Genomic DNA, 24,529 nt, shown 5'->3' on the forward strand with positions numbered 1-24,529 from the left:
CAGCTCAGGCTTGCCGCACCTCACCTACTCCCTTGTGTCAGCCTCACAGGAATGCTGGGATTAAAGACCATCATGGCTGACACTGAAAAGCCACTTTTTCTCACTCCCTGCTACCTCAGAAGTGGCAGGGACAGTCCTATCAATGTGTTCTGTTGAGAACTGAAATCGGCTGGATTTGAGCACAGAGCTATTTCTACTGCTTTCATTTTGTAGATTTATAATTTCCCAGTTCAGGAATCAACTACCTGTGAATAGACCTACACATATACAAACTTACACTTATTACATACCAAAGTTGGACAGCATACCTGTATCTGCCTTCTAATTTCCATGAGGAACTTTTGGAACATTTCATGAGCATGAACATTGATGTTCCACCTTAAGAATGTAAAACATGCTATGAGTGGTGACGCATGCCTGTGATCCCAGCACTCAGGGAGGCAGAGGCTGGCCTACAAAGGAAGTCCAGGACAGCCAGAGTTACATAGAGAAATCCTGTCTAAAAAAAAAAAAGAATGCAAAACATGACCAATGTGGAGATCGTCTCCAGTTTTCACAAGGAGAAAGCAGGCTAGTGAGCTGGACAGAAGGGGGAAGATTCCATAAGCAGCAGCTTGAACTCTCCAGAGAGTAACTCCTGCCTTTGCTGAGTATTTCATTAGACAACATTTGTCTTTCAATCTTTAACTTAGATTATATGTGATGTGTGAGAGAGAGTGAGAGACAGGCAGGCAGACAGACAACAGACTGAGGATCAAAGATCCCTTCAGCTTCAATTAAGCTCTCACTTGGATTACCATAGGTCTGAGCATGCAAATGTGTCTGTTAAAAAGAAAAAAACAAAACAAAAAAACGGAATTTTAAATGCAGATAAGCCATTTAATTTGCTCTTTGTATTTTGCTACATAATTTGCTTCAGCTAAAATGCAGCCCAAAGTCCACGTGTTTGACCTAACTTCCGCTTAGCTGGAAGCTGCTGAGAGCATCTTCCTCTATAGGCCTCTCCGGGGAAACAGAACTTATACTGGTCTTTTGAGGTGACAGAGTTAAAAATAAGTCACTCAATATACACCATTCTGTCATGGTAACTAATTTTAAAGGTAACTGAAAAAGAATTAAGTACATCACTTTTTCATGCTGATAATCTATTAACTGATTGAGAAACTGAGACAGGGTCCTCTCTGTAGCCCAGGCTGGCCTGGAACTCACTAGATAGTTGTCTTAGTCACTGGTCTACTGCTGTGGAAAGACACCATGACCAAGGCAGCTCTAGTACAAGAAAGCTGTTTAACTGGGGGCTTGCTCGGTTTCAGAGGTTTAGTCCATGATCATCATGGCGGAGCATAATGACATATGTGGCACTGGGGCGGTAGCTAAGAGCCACATCCTGATCCACCGGCTGAGAGAAAGAATGCTGGGCCTGCTGTGGACTTTTCGAACACTCAAAACCATCCCTAGAGCCACACTTCTTCCAACCAGGCCATTCCAACTCCAGCAATGCCTCAGCTCCTGATCCTTCTCAAAGAGTGCCACTCCCTGATGACTAAATATTCAAATATATGAGCCTAAGGAACCCATTCTTACTCAAAGCATCACACTAGTCCAGGTTGTAGTTTAACTTGTACCAATCCTCCTGCCTCAACTTCTGAATCCTGTAATTGCGGGTGTCTGCCACCATGCCCGGCTAAACAAAGGGAATAAAGCTCACGTGTTGACAATGCTCCCTCTGTACTAGAAGGAACCAGGCATGATCGGAAAGAATACAAACTTGATGCCTAAAAAACTGTCCAGGCAAGCGTTGCTACCCTGCCCTGTTGTCCTAGCCTTGCCTCTCAACAGTTAAGTACCCCACAGAGGCAACCCATCTTGCCTCATCAAATTCTCTCAACTTAATATTCTGTTCGAGTCATTACATAAATGTTCTGATCCAGCTGCTTCTTTGGCCCTTTATTTCCTTCTGAAATATTTCCTTATCTCCTGTACCATGTGACATGTAATAATTTTAATAGCAAATATCCCCCTTATTTTCTGCACCATGTGACATGCTATGACTTTAACCCCAAATGTCCCCTGAAGGCACACGTGTGGCAGCCTAAGTCTCCAGCTGGGGACACTGCTTGAGAAGGCGGGGAAAACGTTAGGAGGTGAAGCCTGGCCAGGAGACGTGGATCACCGTGGGCATGCCTCTGAAGGCGACCTGGCTCCATCCTGCCTTCCAGTCTCTCGGCTCACTGGCTGCCATAAAATGAGACCTGCTCCACCACGCCCTTGTCCACGCTCTCCCCTCGGCACATCTGAAACAGCAGAGCAGCTGTTCCCAGCAAAGTCAGTTGGTCCTGGAAGTTGCTCCCTTCCCCATGTCGACAGCAACGGGAACCAGCTGTGGGGACGTGACTGTTTTTCACGTCATCATCTGGGCCAGCCACTGCCAGGGGAGGATGGAGCTGAACTTTTGTCTGCTTACAAGGGAGAAGACAATAAGATATTTGGTAAAGTTCTTCCCGATTCACGAAACTAAAGGGTATTCTTCACTGCTGGGTCTAAGCATCAAAAAGTAAAATTCCAACTGGATGGGAGAATGGTCCTCAGCCTGTGCGCCAGGTTTTACTCTCTGCGTACTGTCAAAATGCAAGCGCTGTGACAAGCTTATTTTGTTTTTACAAAAATGTTTAAAAATAAAGCAAATTTCCTCTAAGCAACATCAAAAGGAATACAGAGCCTATAAATGCAGTCACACAGGCACTCCAACTTTAGCATTCTACCCGGGATCAAAGGAATCATTATTCTCCACACAAACACTCGCCACGTTGTGTGCGCAAGTATTCGCTCTGCTGCTCTGCCTTCTTCAGATGAATTTCTGAAATGAAAAGCTACTTTCTAGCACGCATCACTTACTTCTCCCAGGACATTACTCAGAGATTTCTGCAGTGTGGATGGAAGAGAGTGCATGGCTCATACCCACATTTTATTTCCTAGGCATCCACAAGTTTTCTGAATGGGACTTTATTCTTAGCAAAGGGATTTCACATTATTTGACCGTTTAACTTGCTCCAAGTAGCCACTGTACTTCAAGTCCATTTTTAGCATCTTTCACAAGGTTAGCTCTTTAATCCCAACAATAACCAAGTGTCTTGGATAGCATCAATCCTATTTTTATTAATTTCTGATGCTGAGACCCAGCTGTGAAGAATGCCTTTTAAAGTTTTAGGAACTGGGAAGAGCTTCACTGATTTACTAGGTTGAGAACGGAGTTAAGCAGGCACCGGTCCCTGTGCCAGGCCCCAGGGGACACAGACTGGAGGCAGAGTGTGTGTGGGGCGGTAGAGCTCTGCGCATTTCCCAATGCCAGCCGCTTCCTCCCTGTGGAGAAGGGCGTGGCAGGAGGCTGGCGTCCTGAGCAGAGTCGCTTCCCTGGCACCGAGAGAAAGCAGATCACCGCGAGGACCTGGTTCTCACCCCCCTCCCACTGTACAGCCACCATATTAGCCTGGGACTCCGAATACGCCCTAGACAATTTGCAAGAAGCAATGGGAAATGTTAATTCTACCTGTGATCTCACACAGAAAACCTTTGGACAACCTGACAAAATGTCTAATGCATACAACCACTTTTGCCTCTCCCCCCGTCCCCCCCCCCAAAAAAATCATGCTGACCTCTGCTCACTGGACCCTACACTCTGCTTCATTAACCCAGAAGAAACCTTACTCGTTCTCATGTTAACCTCAGTCAAGCAGTAACCACTGTGTATCCAATTTCCTGGTAATTTTTTTTTTTTTTTTTTTTTTTTAAATCTCATGTGGCTTTCTGTTCCTACAACAGGGATATTTCCCCACGTTGCTAGGCAGACTCCGGGAATAAACAAGTAAAGAATGTGGATTTCTATAAGAGCATTAGTTTCAACCATCTTCACAAGAAGAAAGAACACTGAAAGCTGGGCCCGGCTGCAGGGCATGCCTGTGATCCCAGGACTCGGGAGACTGGGACAGAAGGATCATGGGTTGGATGTGGACTCGGGCTATACAGTGAGCTTGCGCTGGGAGGTAAAAGAAGTGACCTATGAGTTACATAACCAGGGCACACGCTTTGGTTTTAGATTTCTAGGACTTTTTTTTGTCTTGGCTTTTTTGTTGTTTGGAGGTGTTCTAGCACCCTGGAAACAAAGTCTACATCTGCTAAGCAAATGCTCAGCTCCTGAGCTCTATCCCTGGGTTGGACTAGGGCTCACGGCAGATCAGAAGTGAGCTTCCTGCAAAGCTCCCTGCTTACTCTCAGATGGAGCACCATGCTGGCCAGGTTGTAAGTGAGAGGAGCGAATGAGATTATGGCTGCTCTTCCTTTTCCTTGTACAAATGCACATAGCTCCACCAACACTGAGTGTAGACTCACAGAGCCACGTAAAAGTCTGTGGCGCAAAGGCTTGTGGCTGAACAGCATACATGTCTCCTTAAAGCATACAGTTTTATTATGTTCAGTAGTGTCTCATGAAGGAAAATAAAAAATTAGAGGACTAAGTTATGTTTTTATAAAATGTGAATTATTTAGGCCTTATACATTATCTATTAATTATATTGTGAGTTGTTTCTAATTCTTAAAAGTCCAAACCTCCCGAGACCCAGACTGAGCTAAAACATGCAGGAAGGAGGAGGGGGGCCAGAAAGATGGCGAAGAGGGTGAGAGCACTCGGTGCCAACCTGATACCTGAGCTCAATCTTCAGAATTCACGTGGCGCTAGGAAAGAGCCAACCCTGACTTACACACTCACAATGTTGTGTAAGCGCTTGGATATGCATCTGTACACCAAATGAGCAAATGTTTTAAAAAACAAACTTTGATCCTACCATTTATAAGGCAGAGAGAGATGTAATTCTGTGAGCTCAGGGCCATGCCAGCCTACATAGTGAGTTCCAGGACAGCTAAGGCTACAGAGTGAGACTGTGTCTGAGAAAATAAAATAACATAAAATAAAATAAACCTAAAAAAAAAAAACAAAAAAAAAAACAAAAAAGAAGTGGTATGTTTAATTTGGAGACAGTCAAAAAGATGGCAAAGGTTCCCACCTAGTTTTGCTGTATTTTTCGGACAGAGCAGGCTTGATCTGTTTCAAGTCCACTGCGTCCTTAGCGGTGCAGTAAGGCAAGACTGAAGCACTCACCCAGCTGGCTACCCATTTCCACTGGGAGACTCAGGGTGTACTCTTACTCAGACTCACGAAGAAAAGCTGCAGAAATAAAGTCTAGCATAAAACCCAACACCACAAATACAAGAAAACAAAAAGAGCTTCCTCAAATGAACAACCTTGAAACAGACTCGAACTTAAATCTCAAACGGTTTTTCAAGAACACGTTTCTCACTTTCCTTCAGTTGCCACAGTAAACAAATTCACTTTCTTCCCACCACAACTACACGGAGCACCCTTCCTTTCCCTGCTCGGGGAGGAAGCTCTCGTATGAACACTAAGCTGGACTCTTCGGAGAACGACCCTGAAAATATCCCGTGGCTCCCCTCTCCTACTGGGAAGACATGCTACCAAGATAATTATCCGGTTGGCCTTCACACTCAGACAGGCCACGGAACATGCTGGGAAAGCTGAGCAAACAACAGAAACAAGAACAAGAGTGTAGGCAACGCTGGAAAAGAAACAGAGATGGACACCTAGAAACACCTGCAACTTTGGCAGCCTGGCTGCGCTTCTTGTACTTGAGTTCCACAGTACTGGCATTAAGATAATTGTTTGTAAAACAAGTCTTCAAAGCCAGGTGTGGAGGCACATGCCCGTCATCCCAGCACACAGGAGGATCGCAAGTTTAAAACTTGCAAGGACTACAACATGAGATTCTGTCTCATATACATACTGTTTACAGGAAAAGGTTAACATGTATCTACCTACTGAAACAGATATAGACTTCCAAAGTAAACTAACACACGGAATACCAAAAAGACAGTTAGGCCTAGCAAGGCCTGAGATTCAATTTCAAGTTAGCAGGTTCTTTGCCCAAATTGAGTTTTAACCCCATCCAGGGTCAGAGCAGACACTGAAACACTTTACTGCAAAACACTCTCCTACCAGAAACTTTTTTTATTTTTCTCAATATTAGAATAAGATGTTTGAGACTAGTGTTTAATGTAATAACCATCCACAGGTTGTTATGTTAATGAGCATCTTCAAATACTACATTCAAACACTCACATAGTCAAAATGCTTCATGCCCTTTTAGGGTCTAAAAGAAGAAATGAAGAAAAAGCTAAAGAAGGAGCCCTAGAGCCAGCAATTCCAGGCCTGTTGTCTCTTACCAAAAAAATTAGGGTAACAAGGTTAATTTGTTAGGGAGAATAAATGAAGGAAAAGAAAAGAGACCCAAAGAAACAGTAAGTGCTACCTGCTAATAACACTGCTTTTTTATTCTCATTAGCTATTATTCAGATGAAGTGGGTGGATTTCAAATATAAATGTGACATTATCAAACTAAATCCTTTGAACAGGCCATTCTTCAGCAGGTGCAAGAAATGAAAAACACTGGAAAGCATGACCCAAGAAACGAGAGAAGATAAGCACACATATAAATACAATCACTTTCTAGACAACCCAAGTGTGTAGGAAGACCTCCACAGCCAGGCGTGATGCTCTCTCTCTATTTTAACTCCTCCTGTGTGAGTGTGTGTGTGTGTATGTGTGTGATAGCATGAACATGGAGTCAGAGGCCAGCTCTGGGTATAGCATCTTGCCTGAGACAGTCCCTTTGTCATTTGCTACTGTACATGAGACACAGTGGCGGTGAGCTCTGAAGAACCCTCTCTCCACCTTCCAATCTGACGGGCAGCAGTGCTGTCAGGGACACTGTCTGGCAGAGATTAGTCTTCTCCCCAGCCTGGCATGTGGCTGGCATTCTTTCAGTTGAGATCACTTGCTTTCTGAAAAACTTGGTTTTCCTTCAAAGACATCTAAACACACCTGTGCGCGGCAAAGCACGAGGCTTACCTACTGGTTTCTAGAGAAGATAAGATTTGCTTTGGAACTAAAGCTAAACCTTAACTCTGCTCTGTAAAAGTTTGACTTTCGAATCAAAACTGGGGCAGAGGTGAATATTCATAAACGTAAGGTTCTCAGGCATCTCTTGAACAAGATAATGAGATATCCTAATTTATATTAAAAAACAAAAATACTGGGTAAAATAAAAGAAAAAAAAAAAAAAAGACTGTGGGCCTCTGTATGTCCTGAACTCAGCCTTTTCAGGCCTCCTGCTCCCACCTAGATCCGTCCACACAGTCGCAGCCCCCTGAACCAGGGCTTTTGACACATGAGTCTAGACCAGTTTCTGAAGTTCCTCCTTCAATGCATGCAAAGAACAGCTGAAAGCTGCTCCAGAGACGCCCGAGGCCCGTCCTCTCTGCATTTATACTGCCGAGAGCTTCCATTAGACTGATCTGTGCTTGCTCCGTCTTTTCTTTCCAACAGGCTCTCCCTGACAGGCTGACCCCGCACTCTCTCCCTGCACCGTGGCCTCCAGATACTGAGATGACAAGTGTCCCAAACACTCCTAAAGAGATCGCAGTCTACCTTTCTGTTATATAAAGAAAACACAAAGCAACTTGCTTGGGCACATGCCTGATGCCTGACTACATTAGGTCAAAGTGTGTGTGTGTCGGGGGTGGGGGGGGGTGGGGGGAGGACTTCCTCCTAAATTCCTCCTTTCTCTTTACTTGCCCACAGATCCCTTTTCTCAAAGATTAGCTCTCCCAGGAGGCGCGGAGGCAGCCCCAGACACCTCCTAACCATGTTAATACATCCCAGGGCTTTCAGCAGAGACCCTGGTAAAACAGCCCACAGGGGGAGCAACCAGTTCACACCCTTGATAAGGCCCCTTTTTTGCTCCTCTCCCCAGGTCAGGCAAAGCGAAGCAAAGCCCCCTCACCCTACATCACGCCACCAGCGTGTGGCCATCGCATCAGATACTTCCGCTAAGAACAAAGCCATTTTACTGAGAGACAAGAGCTCAGAAAATCCACCCCAGACAGACTGCTGAAAGGAGCCATGCTCTGACCTGGCAGAAGACCTGGCAGGTTTTCACTCCGAAGCCACTGGGGTACTCTACAGGGGCGGATTTTAACTGTCCTACTGATGGAGTCAATGAATACTTGGCTCTACGGTTAAGCACGGGTGAAGGATACCAGACTTAAAATTCAGTGCAGTAAGGAAGAGCACACAAATCTCGCATTATTCCTCAATAAGCCAGAAGTCAAAGGAAAAAGAAAAAATTACAGGGTTTCATGGCAACAGATAAAGTTATGCTGAAGATTATCAACATTCCTAAGTCTGAAGTTATTTGCCTGCTGAGTGACATTAGTTTATCCACAGTGAGGAAGACCAAACCCAAGGCCTTGGCCCTGCTGGGCGGGTGCTCCACCACGGAGTGAGACACAGCTGGTCCTCCTGGGCCACGAATGTTAACCACTGTTCCTTAAAGTTAACAAAAAATAAATCATAATTTAAAATTCTACAAGTACCAGCAATGCAATTTTATCTTGCAACTTTCTTTTCTGATTATATAAAAACATTTCATACTTGTCACTTTCAGCTTCCCGAAATTCAGTATCTGTGTCCACAAATTCACCTGCAATTTCTTGAGCTCCCTTCCCTGCACGTTTCTGTTTCCTCACGTGGCAGTGAGTGGAGATTGAGTCGGCACATGCCGTTCCACTGGGTCTGCTGTCTGCTGGAAGGGGCACTGCCAGGCTATGACCTGCTTTCGGGAGGAAGTGGGCAGGTGGGTTTTAGAGACAGGCTTTGGACCAAAGGCCAAAGGGAAGTTTGAAATGCCCCTCTCCTCAGCCTGTCGGGGGTTGACGGAGGGTGTGTATGCTCAGGCTGGTACATGGTGGGAAAACCTGCCATGAGAGTCTAGACTGAAACACACAGCCTGGGAGGGATGGCTGAGCGTGCTTCCATCACACATGGTGGGCTGAAGACAGCGAGGGGCCAGAGGCAGGAAAACACACCATGTGTACAGATGACACACATGTGCATCTGTGTGTGAAGGACAGGGAAACACGTGTGTGCAGAGGACAGGCCCTTCACTGAGAGCTGGGAACCTTTGTGCTTAGGCTCCTGGGATGCCATTGTGCAACCTGGCTGGGTTTCTGCCCTTGGACCTATGTCTCTGGGAACACTCCTGCCCTTTCTGGGTAAGAGAACTTCAGTGGAGGGAATCTTCGACCAGCAGAGAACGAACATGGCCCCACAAGCACCATCTTGGAATAAAGACCATTCCGGAAAGACTGAAAGCCCAGGAAAAGCCAAGCCGCTCAAGCTCCAGCAGTTAGAATGGAACACCACAGTGACTGCGGCTGCGGAGTATGGATTCCCCAGCACCCTACCACGTCATTCGATAGAAGGCACTCACGGTGGGCACCACACCACTGACTAAAGAGAACCAGGCTTTGGAGCCCTGGGACATGGGCCCAGCTGCCTGTCAGGGCTCAACGGCACATTGCCTAAAAAGCCTGGCCTTCCATGTTGACTTTCAATCTTGTCCGGGGCTCTGGACGCTGGACAGAGGCAGACAGCCACAGGTCCCATCAGCAGGTCGGTGGGCTGACTGAGCAGCGCTCTGCAGCGGGAGTGCTGCCAGCCCATGAAGCTCTACATAGTAAGGGCCCTAACAACCTGCCAGGATTTCACTTCATGATGTTAGTTCATCAGCCTCACTGATGGTTTCCAGGAAAGGGATGAAGGAAACGTTTCTAGTCATGATTTTGTCCATTTACAGGTTGCCCACAATAAAAAATAACCAATGATTTAAAGGCAGAATTGTCCCTGCAGATAGTGAGTGCCAATACGCCCAGTTTGGGTGAGAACAGTCAATGCCCTGCAGAGAAAGTGGCTTTCCCTTATTTACGCGGCTTCCGGCCATGAAGCACGGTTGGAAACCTGCCTTCTGAATCCCAGCTCGGCAGACGTGGCTAGGCCTCAAGGATGCCATCCCCAAACCCTTATCAACAGCCGTCTGACGTCCTAACACTGACCTGCCTCCAGGTGCTGGGCTGGCATGAATCTGCAGACGGGGGATCTCGGGCACTTGCTTCCTGGAGCACACGGCGAGAAGAGTCACACCTGTGGGAAAGGAAGGGACACTCAGGCTGTGTTCAGAACGCAGCTGACCCAGAACCTTCTGTGAGTCTGTCCCATCACCCGTCGTCACCCTTCAACATTCAACCACTTCAGGTAGATAAACTCTGCTTTGAAAACATCCCGAGAAAGGAGCCAGCAAGATGGCTCAGCGGGTAAAGGTGCCTGCCGCCAAGCCTGACGACTACAACCTCAGTTTGAGCCCGGGAACCCCCCACGGTGGAAAGAGAGAACTGATCCCTGCAAGCTGTCCTCTGACCTCCACAAGATTGCCATGGTGCATGTGTGCACACTTGCACACACGCAGGCACGCACACACACAAACACACAGACATGCACGCACAAACAGGCACACGTGTGTGTGCGCGCACACACAATGAATAAATAAAATGTAAAAAAAAAAAAGCTTTTTAAAAAAGAAATAGACTGATAGGTTTTTCTTAAAAATCTGTGTAAACTAGGTAGCTTAAAGTATTTGCCACAGATCACCCAGCTCGGCTTTAGCTGATGAAGAGACTGAGACCTGAAGAAGTGATGTGATGGCAGAGTGACGACACCAGTGAGTGGCAGGGCCAGACCTAATGCCAGCTCTACCCTTTGGGGCTGGCGAAGAAAAATACCACCACATAAAACAAAACAAAACACAGTGTTGCTCTAGGTGTGCTCAGTTACAGGTAAACGAGGTGGAGAGCTGAGTGGATTTGTACAAGTTTAACCTCAGCAAATCCCCTCCCTCCCTTCACAGGTCACGCTGGCCATAGCACCTGCAGGTTATCTGGACGTTTTTCCTACTCAGGAGACCGTAGCTCAGCAGCAGAGCCCCGGCGCGTGGACATGGAGTCGAGGCTCCGGGCGTGTGCTCTAAGAACCTCCCATGGTTTTCAGTGCCTCAAGTCTCAAGTATTCAGGAACGAGCACCGGCGCTACTTCCGGCGAGTCTAACTGCGTTCTTGCTCTGTGCCCACAGACATGCCCTCGTCGTCAGCACCGGCTGTCTTCCTGCCTGCTGCTAGTCTGGGTCCTAAGACTTATTAACCTCTGTAATCATAACTTGATAGCTCAAACAGATTCAGTCACTTATCCTTCAAACACCTATCGATGATAATCCAGCTGTGAGCATCTGACGTCATCACGGGGCTGGCTCCTTTTTACCGTTCTTACTCTTTGTGTTTGTTTATTTATCAAGGTTTATGAAACAAGGTCGCCTGTAGCCCGAGCTAGCCTTGAACTCCTAAGTGTGAGAACTATAGGCACCTGCCACTTTGCCAACAGGCTGGGCTGGTGCTTAATTAGAAGGTAAAGTTAGTTTAAAGGGGGGGGGGGGGGGAGGCTTGTCCTTAAACCTGATTTTGATCCCGGGCACCCAGATGGTGAAAGAAGAAAGCTAGTTCCCACAAGCTGTCCACTGACTGCCATACACAGACTACGGAACCCAGGTGCCGCTAGCTCCCCCACAGAGATACACAGTGTTACTTTTTAAAATGCTGTATCACATCTGCAACAAGTCTAAGTTGCCTCATGTATCAGATGGTAGACACACACACACACACACACACACACACACACACACACACACACAAGCTTGCTGATGAAGGCTAAACCAGCAACTTAATAGCAGTATTGAATTTAAAGGCGGTAGGGAAAAAGCAAGAAGTGATGACACGTGCCCTACATTCCTGACTTTAGACTCCAGCTCAACAATGTCTTATGCAGCACAGACTAGCCTTGAACTCATGAGGTAGCTGCTCCTCAGGCATCCACCTCCCCAAGTGCTAGGATTATAGGAGTGAGCTACCACAGCTCAGTTACAGAATGCTGGGAATTCTGTACACAAATCCCTGAAAACTGTATCAATGCTAGGCAAGAGCTCTACTAACAGAATGACAGCACAATCTTAATCATAGTTCAAATATATTATTGGCTACCTACAACAATTATTTGCAAATATTTAGTTAAATTCAGAGCAAAATAATAACATGAGTATCACCAGGCTCATACCTTTAGGTCCTACTGAATGGAAACTGAATATACATAGTCTCCCTAATTCTTAGGCATATATTTCAGAGAAATTATGACATGTGGAACAGGAGCAAGTTCCAGAACTTTCCTAGCATATATGTGTATAACAGAAAAACAAAACAAAGACGATATTTTTAACCAAGGAACTAAACGACACTGGGGTCCGTTTACACACCACAGTATCGATCTGCAGTGAAAAGATGAATCACATCCATAGGGAACAGGGCCTTGGGAGGTGAAGGCCAGAACAAGACTTCAAGGTCAGCCGAAGCTAAAAAGCAAGTTGGAGGCTAGCCTGGGCTACATGAGACTTCATACAAACAAACAAAAACAACTAGGTAACTGTCACCCAACTCCAGGATATAGTTATTCGTATTGTTCCAAACTTCCAACCCTGCCCTCTTTAACTGTACACATCTATTTGGCCTTTATCATTATGTTGCTTTAAGTGTATTATATCTTATGTCTCTTTCAACATGATGGTATTCCACATTTTCTTGTAAAGCCATAAAATGACACCAAACAGCTCTTTTCTTATAGGACTTAATATTTTCATTCAATATTACATTCCCAGACTCGCACATTCAATTTTCATGATACCAAATTTATTCCCCACAATGTACTCAGCAATTATGCTCTCACGAGCAGTAACAGTTTCTATTCAGCCACATCCTTTCCCTTCTTTACTTTTAGGATATAAAATGATATTCAACTGCAATCTTAATTTGCATCTTCTTGCTCATTAACGATGTTAGTATGCAATATGCAACTAAAAATAATAAATTTATACAATAAAAAATAAGTAGAAGCACATTTATTGGTTAATTCATGGTTTCCCTTTGGTGAAAGGCCTCTCCCTATCTTTTGCTCATTTTCTTGCTAAGTTATTTTTCTTCTTTTACCAATGCTTTTGGTGCTGATTATCTAGTTTTGCCAGTTCTGTGTGGCCAGGCCCAAGCAGATAACAGTTAAGTAGAAGCAGAAGCAGCAGGAAGCCAGGCAACTGGAAAGAGTGAGCTAGGGTGCCAGTGTTTTTCTCAATCCGTCCTTCTGAGTACATGCAATCTACAGATATTGTTAAGTACAGACATAGAACACTATACAGGTGATGGAGCTTTCTAAGCTTTCATTTTAATATAAGTTCCGCCAAAAGAAATGCTGAGGAAATGATGTCAGTTCATTCCAACTGGCATAAAACACAATTTCAAGGTGCCGAGTTTTAAACAGAACACAATTTAGACAGTATATCCACCTTGACCCTTATAATTTACATATTTTTATGTCATGCTTTGCTTGCCTCTAATTTAGGATAAATCTGGCCCAATGTCAAAGGGTTGAGTATTTTTAAATGCACAAATGTTCATACATAAAAATCTGAATTTCAAAACTAAGTTACATAAATTAGAAACAGTCACCTGGACTCCAGATTTAGCTAAACTGTTAGCCATGCCTCTATCTCACTGTATTACTTAACACAGAGGTTCTACTGGGCAAAGTCTAAGAGGCTTAGAATCAATTAAATTCTTTATAGATTAATGAAAATAATACTATCTTTCAGTCTTCAGCAATTTCCAGGGGGTCTCTGAGTTTAAACAAAAGTGGACCATTAAATAATAACAAAATGCTCATTTTCTGAAAGAAACTTTTAATAAGCCATTTTATAAGCTCCCATGGCTCTTCTGGGACACCTGCCAGATCATGTAATGAAAAGCACCAAGGAAACAAACATGAGCCACATGGAATCTGCGGCCCTCGACAGGCCGACCAGATCCCAGGCGCTCCAAGGAGAGAGTTGCGAGAGCATGCATGGTTCCCACCTCCCGAAGGGTTGGTCCAACCCCATCACTGCCGATGTCAGCCTGCTGCTAAGCAAGAGCACCGCTGTCAAATCTCGCGCCTGTCTCCTGAGTCACCAACTTTCTCCTCCCAATAAACTGCTGGCAGAGCTCCAATTACTAGAAGACAAACAAGCCTTTCCTCTACACCTGCGTGCAGGTGATGGTCACACAACACAAACATGTTCTTCTGCCTGCTAGGACCCTCCCATTCAAGGTGAGCGCACTCCACCTTTCTCCGCGTCACCACTGAACGCAGACGTAGCTCATCACCTAGAGTGAATTCTAAGCGCTGTCGGTCCTCACCTCTCCTGGGATGCACTCTGGCCCGCTTCCCCTCCCCCCCTAATGCGCACACTCCTGCCTTGATCCCATTCGTTGGCATCTCCCTTCCCATCTCCTTGACTGATGACCCCAGTTCCCAACCCCGGGAGTTCCCGTTCTTACTCCCGCCCTCCAACTCTCCCTCAGCAAATGCTACTGACTGTTCCCAAAGTACATTCAGACTCTAACTACTATCCCCCACACTGCTCAAGGTCTGTGTCACCTCTCTCCTGAGTTTCTACCAATCCCTACAGGCCTTTCTCATGACCGTGCTAAGGACGAGCAGGCAACCTAGCCTCCATCTTACAATGGACAAAACATCTGTGTCACAGCGACTGCTCATTGCCTCTCAGTAAGAACCAGCATTGTCATAAGAGACCCAATATGACACCCGCTGTGCTTCTGACATCACTTTCCCCTTCCTCCTTATGCTTCCGGCAGACTAGGCCCATCCTGCCTCAGGGCCTTGACACTTGCTCTTCTGTCTACAGGCATCTGCGTGAGATTATGTCTACGCAGCACTTATCGCTCAAATGCTTCCTGGGCAATCTTTCCCAGTCTGTCCTGCTATTCCTTAACTCCCTTCTCCGGCTTTTCTCGAACATTAACAGCTAACTTCTACACTTGGTTTTCCCAACCCTCCACCCCTACCACATAAAAAGTAAAACCCATGAAAGCAGAAATTTGTTTTGTTGGGTACTATGTCTTCAATGCCTAGAAAAGGAGAGAAGACAGCCATGACAGGCAGTTATTGAGCAAATGTGTAACTATTAGGGCAATAAAAAGTTCTAAACTCAGAAAACAAGATGAGACTTCTTAAATGTCAATTAATCATTCTAAAGCATCTTTAAATTACAATCGTGAGGACAGCAGTTGACACAGAAGGTGTGACCTTAGCCACAATTGTAAAACACTACCCCAGATGAAGGCTCCAGAATGGCTCACAGAATGGATTGTTTTCCACTAACTGCGGCCACATCTGACAATGGGTGGCTTGCCGAGTCACACCACCAAAACAGGGAGAAATATTATAAAAATGTTCATTCCGCACCCTGACTGCAGACAAAGAAACGGGGTCTTTGTATGTGAGAACGCTCTAAAACAAAGGGCAGATTTTTTTATTTTTATTTTTTTAATGTTTTAAATATTTTGCTTGGAAATAATTTCAAACTTCCAGAAAAGTTACAAGAACTGTTTAAGAACAGACACACAATAATATCCAGCTCCATCTGGGTATCACTGTTAGTTTTTATTATTAGGCACGCATTTTGTTTTAGTCTGTGCTCCTCTGTTCTTAGCCACGCCCACCCTCCCCGGCATGAATCACCCGTGCCTCACGCATCACAGCCTTTGCTTCTCCACTAGACTGCGCACTTGCGTGTCCCTCTACGGACGAAGCACAACCATCAACTCCAGTTAATCTAAGTCCCTACAACACCTTTATCCAGTCCTCTCGGTGTGGTCAGATTTCTCAACGGAACCAATAACATCCTCTCCATCTTCTCTCAGCCTGACATCCGGTGTAAGATCAGGCGTTGTATTGCTAGTTCATCTGCATCTTGCAGCCTTTAATGGGAATAAGGCTCCTGCAGCAGCCTTAATAATTTACAGTACTAACTTACTCATAAAAGCCCTTCCCCCATGCTGCTTTTTTTTTTTTTTTAAGTATAAGGTTCCTTATTTAGGAATATTTACCAATGCCTACTTTCTTTCTCAATACGTGCAACTAAACAGTCTGCGTGTGGTGGGTTGAATAGGTATGGCCCCATAGACTCATGTATCTGGATCCTTGGCCCATAGGAAGTTGCGCTGTTAGGAGTAGGTGTGGCCTTGTTGAGAAGGTGTGGGGGCGGGCTTTGCAGTCTTCTGTGCTCCAGCATTGCCCAGTATGGGCACGCAGTCTCCTGCTGCAGATCCAGATGTAGAACTCTCAGCTCCTTCTCCAGCACCACGTCTGCCTGCATCCCCGCCGTGATGATAATGGACTAAACTTCTGAACTGTACGCCAGCCCCAAGTAAATGTTTCCTTATAAGAGTTGCCTTGGTCATGGTGTCTCTTCACTGCAATAGATCCCTGACTAAGACAGGGGAAATAACTTTGGGAATGTCTGTCCCTGGTCAGGGTCCCCTGGTTTTGTTTTGATCCTTGATGCCACCAATCATCAGGAGCCATGCTATGGCTACAAGTGACGGCTTCCAGCCCCTGAATTGGAAATGTACTGTAAGCAAGAACTTACCCCCATGTGTTTGCTTACTAATAAGTTTATTATCCATTATTATCTTGTTAATTTAATGTTTATTGTCATTTTTATTGATACGTGTGCATGTGTGGTGACTTGTACTATGTGTTAGATACATGGATACATACTGGTTTTAAAAAATGGATTACACCGATGCCTGCAACTGTCATCTGCCCTTCAGAAGACCTATTTTTGCCTCCTCCTATTGCATATTTGTACATCTCTCCTTTCTCGAGGAAACCGTTATTCCTCAACTTCAAAACTCAATCCTCAATGTACCTAAAAAGTCTCTATTTTTTCTACATAAGTACATAAAGTAAACATAATAGAAAGAGCTCAGAATTTTTATATCCCTTGACTTCCACTCACGCTGAGGATAAGAATGCAAGTATAGTGTTGACAAGTAATTTAGATTCATTCTTTCATGTGGACACAGCACTAACTTAAAATATAACCTAGCTAACTTGTTTCAGCAAATTGGGTTTTCCAACTCCCATTCTCATCTTTAAATGTGAGAATGAAAAGGCCTAAACTATATAAAAAGGTATAACTTTGAAGTGTTACTCCCTTCCATAAACCTATAACCCCATACTTCCCGTTTACTTCTTTTGATAAATTCAAGCAGGTATATATATGCTCATTTCCCTTTTTACTTATATAAATGATAGTGTGGCTGGGTGCAGTAATGCATGCCTGTAATCCCAGCACTCAGGGAGGCAGAGGCAGGTGGATTTCTGTGAGTTAGAGGGCAGCCTGGTCTACAAAGCCAGTCCAGGACAGCCAAGGTTACACAGAGAAATCCTGTCTCAAAAAAACAAAAAGCAAAACAACTACAACAAGACAGCATAGTCTCTAAATGTTTGTTTGTTTACACTATCCTACTCTAGTCTGAAGATGTTTATAAATCGTATTATCCAGCAGCAAGCCATGACACTAAAGCCAAACAGCAAAAGAAGAAATGACTGGAAACTTAATGCCCTGTGCACTCACAGATCAAGAGCTTAAAAAAAAAAATCAGCAAACCAAAGCTCATAACATACATTCAAAGGTATAAACCATAAAAGAAAAAGGTCACCAATTTCAAACAATGACAGCAGAGACCTAGCCCACAACAAAACCATGTAGCCTGGACTGCAGAAGAAGACTTTGTCACCGAAAAAAACAGCCAAACAAATTCCCCAGTGGATCACGTATGTGATGGTTAATCTGGTGTAACTCTGAGACTCCCCAGCTATGGGACACCCTCCAAGCAAAGCTGCAGACATCAAGTGGAGAGAGCTGCTTCTTACAGCAAGCAGCAAAGCTGGAGGGTAGGGCTGGCCACACCGCTGGAACCCAGAAGAGGGCATCGCCAGCCCCAGACGCCGGACCATGGAGCAGCGTGGTTTGGTGTCCGCCCTGGTGGGTTTAGGTGTAGCTTTGGCCCAACATCTCCTTGCTACCCTCCTCTTACAGCTGTTCTGAAACGGCAATGTTTACTCTGGGCCATGGCACATTAGAAGCACATCACCTGTTTGTTCATTTTTAAAAGAAACTCACGATTGCCGAGATGGGCCCGAGTCTCTGAAGAGACTTCTGAACAGTACCGGGACTGGCAAAGACTGTGAGGACGCTGGGGGCGAACTAACAGAATTTTACATCAAGAGGTTAAAGCAAAGCTTCGGTGGCCGGGGTGTAAGGCTACACTATGCAGTGTCAGGCTGACAAGTGGTAGGGCTGTGAGCACTGAGCTTCACTGCTATCTTGGCTGGGCTAAGAATCACCATGAAACACACCTCTAGGTGTGCCCATGAGGGTGTTTCCAGAGAAGCTGAATTGACTTGGCAAGACTCGCACTGAATGTGGGTGGCACCATGCCAGGGGCTGGGTCCCAGACTAAACAAAAAGGGAGAAAGGAGAAAGTCGGCTCTGGGGTTCATCTGTCCATGCCCAGCTGTAGCCGCAGTGTGGCTAGCTCCCACTCCTGTCATCCTGCTCTGACTTCACCAAGAGCAACTTCTCTTTAAAAAGCACTTACATAACTAAGAAGCATTTGTAAAACATGTGACAAATTGCTCTTCGACACATATAACAAAACACCAACTCAATTTAAAAGAAAGCAGGCGTGTGTTTGGTGTGTAGGTACGCAGCAATTGTCAGCTGCACATGCATACCTGCAGAGACCAGGGGTCAGCAATGAGGGCCTTGCCCCTTGTTTCTCTACCTGTTTACTTAGTTACTTAGAGAGAAGTCTCCCGCTGAATGTGTGAAGCTTGCCGATGAGGGCAGACCAGGTGGCCAGCCTGCCCCAGGGCTTCTCCTGCCCTTGGCCACACAGTGCTGGCACCACTGCCCATGTTGCTGTGCCTGGCCTTTTACGCTGGGTGCTGGGGACCTAGCCTGATGCCATATGCCCTGGACAGTAGGTGCTTCCACAAGGGAACCATCTCCAGTTCTAAAAGGAACAAAACATCAACACATAATGACACAGAAGAGAAATGTGTGCATGAACTGGGTGGCCTGCCCTCCACTCCCCACCCCCACCCCAACTATTAAGCTGCCACTGCACTGAGTCTCGGGAGACCAGGAAGAACCCTCCGGAGACTGAAGAACTGACCTGGCCTGCTATGGACATGGCCCTCATAAGCCAAAACAGTAGCAGAAAGCAAGTTATTGAATCTGGAGCCAACTGGTTTGAGATTTGTGAAGACAAGACATTTCAGGGCTTCAGCCACCATTTACTTCTTTACTGGTCACTAGAGGATAGCAAGGACCTCACATCTTTCTCTCTAAATACATTTGCCTTTCCCTCCATCATACAGGTACAAGCTGGCAATTTTTAAGCTGTAAAATACCAAGAAACCATCCAAAGGAAACTGGACCGTTTACTGCCCACATATTCTGGCTCTGCTCCTGGCTATGGTACCTCAGCTTGCATTTGGGTCTTCTCCTACAAGAAAAGCTACATCCACCACAGGGTACTCAGGTGCACACAGCTACGGAAGGAGCACTGCCAGGAGTCCCAGGCCTGCCTGGGCTAGACAGCAAAAGCTTGTTTCAAATGACCATGACTTAAACCAACAAGAAAGATGCAGTGATCTGTTTTCAAGTGTAAGCAGTAACAAAACAAAACAAAAAACACAGGGTTATCAAAGGGATGTGTTAACCAATTCTAGGAAGGGTGTGTAGCTTTTTACTTCTGCTTCTTTGAGAATGGCCCTCAGCGCACAAAGAACAAATCTCAAGGCTCTTGGCCACAGACCACATCTCACAGTCCTGACTCTGGTAAGGACCAATACCTGATCTGAACAGGGGCAATCCAACTCATTCTTTTGATCAAAGCAACCCTAAAGGCAGGGGACTCTAAAAGTTATATCTCAACACTGCTGCCTGCCCAGTGTGGAAGCACAGACGGAGGCAGGAGAGCAGTAACTCCAAATCCATCCCGGGCCACAGAGTGAGACTGGGTCTCACCAGCGAATAACTCCCGCTAATGCTGCCCACCAGAGAGACAGCAGCTTTTGCTCTGCCACCCATTCCCGGCGTGGTTCCTTCCCCTCCACGTGCAACCAAAAGCCCCGGTGCGGCTCGTGCAGGGAGTCAATGGAGGCGTGGAAGCTCACACTTACCATGCGGTGTCCTAACCAGCATGCCTTCCCCTGCTTCCTGTCACTCCACACTGCAGGGTCGCCTCCAGAGCTGGGCCGTCAGGACCTCCCCACATCCTCCTATTCTACCAGGAAGCAATCCAGAGCAGAGCTTGCTTCTGTCTGTGAGCGCCAGTTCCCTGCTGAAGACCGTACTGGGAAGTGTCAGCACTCTCGGCAGTCTCGTGACGCCGAAGAGTGCCAGCAGGGCAGGAGGATGGTCACTGATTAACCCCGGAACTGATTTTACCCTGAAAAGGCACTTTACAGGGAAGAATGTCAGACCGGACCTGCTCCTCCTCCGTGCTCCCTGGGGAGGATGACGAGGGTATCTGACACTCTCACTACACTGCTGTTGCCTGCTGCTCTTTCCCTACCCTAACCCTGTTCATACCTCAGTTGTTCTGAGCAAACTTCTGGTGTTTATATTTCTGAGAACCTACTTTGGTCCCTGTCCTGACCCTTCCTAAGGCCAGGACTGACTTTCAATTACCTGTCCCAATCCCAAAGAAGGGTAAGCAAGCCACTACCCAGAGCCCAGGACCCGTGGACAGCGCCCAGCTGGTGGCCATCCACACGGATGCTCAGCTGTGCTCTGTTCACGCAGCAGGGACTCACACACACCCCTCACATAGATCCCACGTGTGTCTTCACCTGCATTTCCAAGAGCAAGAGGCTGAGCGCACAGCTCTCACTCAGTGCTGCCCCCTAGCAGCCGGACGCCGCCAGACCGGCTGTGCCAAGCCTCAGTCAAACCCGTCCAGCGAAACACCAGCATCCCACCAGCTCGGAAACCACCGTTCTGGCCAATAACAAAGACAACAAGGCCTAATAAGAGCTGACAAGTAGGTAAACGTGCAAAATTTACAACCAGATAAGCAGAAAGGAAAAGAAAAGAAATTCTAGATGGTGTAAAACTGCAATACTGTGTGATAAAACAATAAGACAATGCAGGGGCAAGTGCTGCATGTTTTCATGCCCTGCTTTATTTTTCAATCACTAGATTACAGCTTGCAAGTACAGAGAGAAGCAGTGGTGTATGTGTGTGAGAGAGAGAGAGAGAGAGAATATGAATGACTGCACTACATTTTGTAAAACAGTTCTACTACAGAAGATTGAGATGACCATCTGATGCCCAAGTTTTAGCAGAAATCTTGACCCAAAGCAGACAGGGTAAAACAGAATAAGATAATGTAGATATTTGGCCACATAAATCAACGTCTCTCTCAACCAAAGCGGAATTCTTTTTTAATTCCAGTGTGGTGGTCCATGCCTTCCATCCCAGCACTCTGGAGGCAGAGGCAGGTGGGCATCTGTGAGTTGGAGGTCTACACCGAGATCTCCATCCAGGCCAGTCAAAGCGACATAGTGAGACTCTTGTCTCAAAAACGAAAAATAAATAAAACTTATTGGACCTCTAAGTCCAGCAGACTTCAGACAGCATTCCTAGCACTTCACTGAAATTCTGTTTTGTTACAGGATGGACTGCTGAAGTAAGTTCTGCCACTGGCTTTCTTTACAAGCATGACACCCATCTAAGGAACAAACTGAAAACGAGGTCCTCTACGGTACAGGCAATAAACACCGAGCAGCCAAGGTTTAGGGAGGAGAAAAGCACGTGTATTTGCCAGAGGCCCCGTGAGGCCAGAGCTGCCGGACAAGTGTAACAGGCTGAATCTGGAATTCCAAACACCAGCCAGGCAGGAAGCCAAGGACACTTGTGAGCAGAGGCTGCTGTGCGGCTCACTCTTCGCGATCTCAAACACCAGACAGGAGCGTAATAAACACGTGCGCAGGGCAGACAGGGTCCCGGTGGTAGGAAAGGTGTACCACTCATCCTGCCCCGAGATCATCGGGGAAGTTAGCCACCCGGAGCGAGTTCAAGACAGGATCCAGCCAGAAGCGGTTCCCTCTTGATCCACAAGCCCACAGGCACGAGCATGCGCACAGACTCGCTCCCGTCACACCTACCCTCTCAACAAGCAATGACTTTCCAGTTAGCCATATATTTCTATACTGTTTTCCCGTGGGAAGCAGGGGAGGTCCTGAGTGAGTGTGCAGTGCTTGATAGAGCGTGGCCACGTCCAGGACCCCAGTTCCTTCCCGGGTCAGGTTCAGGGAAATCGCTGAGCCTTCCCCTGGCCCATGTGCAAATGCTGACAAATGTCAGTGTGTGCAGAAAGCTTCAACTTCAGCTTCCTCTTCCCAGAAGTTTACAGCCTGAGACTGCTCCCCAACAGAGACCTCCCACGGAGACCAGTCAACCCCTTCCCCTGTGATAGACAGCCTTTCTGGATTGTCAGGGCGAGCGCAGCGCACCCAATCCCAGCTTTTCTATGCGCACGGCTTTCCCTTCTTACTGCTGTTTTTCCATTCCAGCATTACCTAGGTCAGGGTTCTGGGATCAAGCCCCGCTGGATTTTCCAAAGCCTAACACTGTGCATAAAATTTACCTGGTAAAAGTCCATCTTAGCACTTTTTCACTTGGGTAGGGCCTCACTGAGGGATGGGAAGGCGGGCCCTGGGGGCAGGAACCGAAGCACAGACCATCCAGTAGAGGAGTGCTGCTTACTGGCCTGCTCAGCCCAGTTTCTCACACTGCCCAGGACCACCTACCTGCTCAGGCGGCAACACCCTCAGTGGACTGGGCCCTTCACGTCAATCATTTACCAAAAGCATGTGTCACAGACTTGCCCCACAGGCCAACCTGGCACGGCAGTTCCTCAGCTGCCGGTGACTCCCTCCAGGAGACTACAATTTGTGTCAGATTGGTAAAAACTAACCAGCATGAGATAGAAATGTTTAAAAAAAGAAGGGGGCACATAAACAGGGCCCCCCCTTGACCTAACAGAAGATAAGAGGATTTCCAAGCTTTGCCACACGGGGCACTGTGAACACCCAAAGTAACAATTACACGCACCGTGCAAACAACTCTCCCGCTTACAATTGTGCTTCTCAAAGGAGAGCTTCATCCTCAGTCAGGTGCCTCAGAATATGCAAAGCAGCAACTATACTCTGGGGTAAACACTGCCTAAGCCGGCCATCAACAAGACTACTATGAAGAGAGGCTGGAGTACAGAGCTCCTTTCCAAACATCTTCCAAAACCAGTGAACAATAATGAAAAAAAAAAACAAACAAACAAACAAAAAAAAAACATTAATGGGAATATTCGTTATGGGACATTCCTCCTATGTGTCAAGCCTTAGGGTTGATCTCCAGCAGAGGGAAGAGAGAATCAGTCAACATGACAAAGCCTCAAAGCATATAAAAACCCACATAAAGAAAGTCAGCATCTTTCTTTTCAAAGAAAAAAGTTCCAGTTCTTGGCTCCAAGCTACTGAACATGGCAACTCGCTATCTCTATGGGTGGCTTCTCCCTCGCCCGCCCCCAGCACACAGGTGAGTGCCCGTGCCTGGCATGGCCTTGAAGCAGTTCCAGCAGCGGCCATGCCTTCCCCAGCCTCCCCATCTCCTTCTCAGAGACCATAGACACCTGTGCCAACCCATGTGTGCTTACGTAACCTGAGGCGGGCTGGGCGTCGCTGAGCTCATTTACCCCGGTGAGTCAGATGCTAATCTAGGTCTCTGTGGAGAAGGAGGTGGGGGACGAAGTGGACATCATGATAGGCTTCCCGTTAACATTTGTTGCACAGCTAACCACTAATTCCAAACATCTCTATTCTTTGTAGGTTTGGAGGATATAGTTCAAGCTAGACCCTGTGGTATCCGCTCTGGCGACCCAAGGCGGACTACCCCATTACACAAGAAGAATGCACCTGCCCTCTCCTGCCTCTTGACACCTGCCACTCACCCACACTGTCCTTTCTTTTCACCCTGAGACATTTAAGCTAACCACTGACAGCTAACTCAACAATCCTGCATTCCATATCTTCAGTCCCAAATTCTTTCAGTACTATTCTACTAAAAAAAAAAAAAAAGGAAAGAGAAAAACTCTAAAACTTCTGAAATTTAAAAAAAAAAACAGCAATATATCAATTTTCATTTTTTTTTTCATTTTGACCAAACACATGTCATCTAATTTATTCTGTAGCTGACAAATTAAATGAAATACTCAAAGCATACCGGCCATTCATCCAATAGACTATGTTACCTGACAAGGTATAATCTGAGAACATGTATCTGTAGTTTTTACATCCATGGATTCTACCTTGGATGGGTGGGGCCAGGGCTCAGTATGCAGTTTAATGGCAGAGTCTCTGGAGATGAGTAAGACCTTAAACTCAAGGCCTGGCACCACAAAATACAAATGTGCCTACACTGGACATATAAAACTTTTCCTTGTAATTCTCCCCTAAACACTACAGTACGAGAACATTTACTTAAGTGTTTCTATGGCATTG

General features: G+C 46.2%; 1 protein-coding gene across 8 annotated transcripts in view; it reads right to left on the reverse strand.

Annotated features, from left to right (window-relative positions):
* Nucleotides 1–24,529, reverse strand: part of Wdfy3 (WD repeat and FYVE domain containing 3) — a 223,789-nt gene that overhangs the window by 188,460 nt on the left and 10,800 nt on the right. For 6 of the 8 annotated variants that reach the window (XM_060381032.1, XM_060381031.1, XM_060381028.1 and 3 more), the window contains exons 1-2: nt 20,150–20,294; nt 10,021–10,108 (exon numbers count right to left, since the gene is read on the reverse strand). In XM_060381032.1, coding sequence (XP_060237015.1) covers nt 10,021–10,108; nt 20,150–20,171 — 110 coding nt within the window. In that variant the 5' untranslated portion in view covers nt 20,172–20,294. Of the gene's footprint in view, nt 1–10,020; nt 10,109–20,149; nt 20,295–24,529 lie in introns of those variants that run through there. The other 2 variants (XM_060381034.1, XM_060381033.1) reach the window with 1 other exon arrangement.

Source organism: Meriones unguiculatus, chromosome 3 (genome assembly GCF_030254825.1).
Source record: "Meriones unguiculatus strain TT.TT164.6M chromosome 3, Bangor_MerUng_6.1, whole genome shotgun sequence".
In the NCBI taxonomy this organism is placed as follows: Eukaryota; Metazoa; Chordata; class Mammalia; order Rodentia; family Muridae; genus Meriones; species Meriones unguiculatus.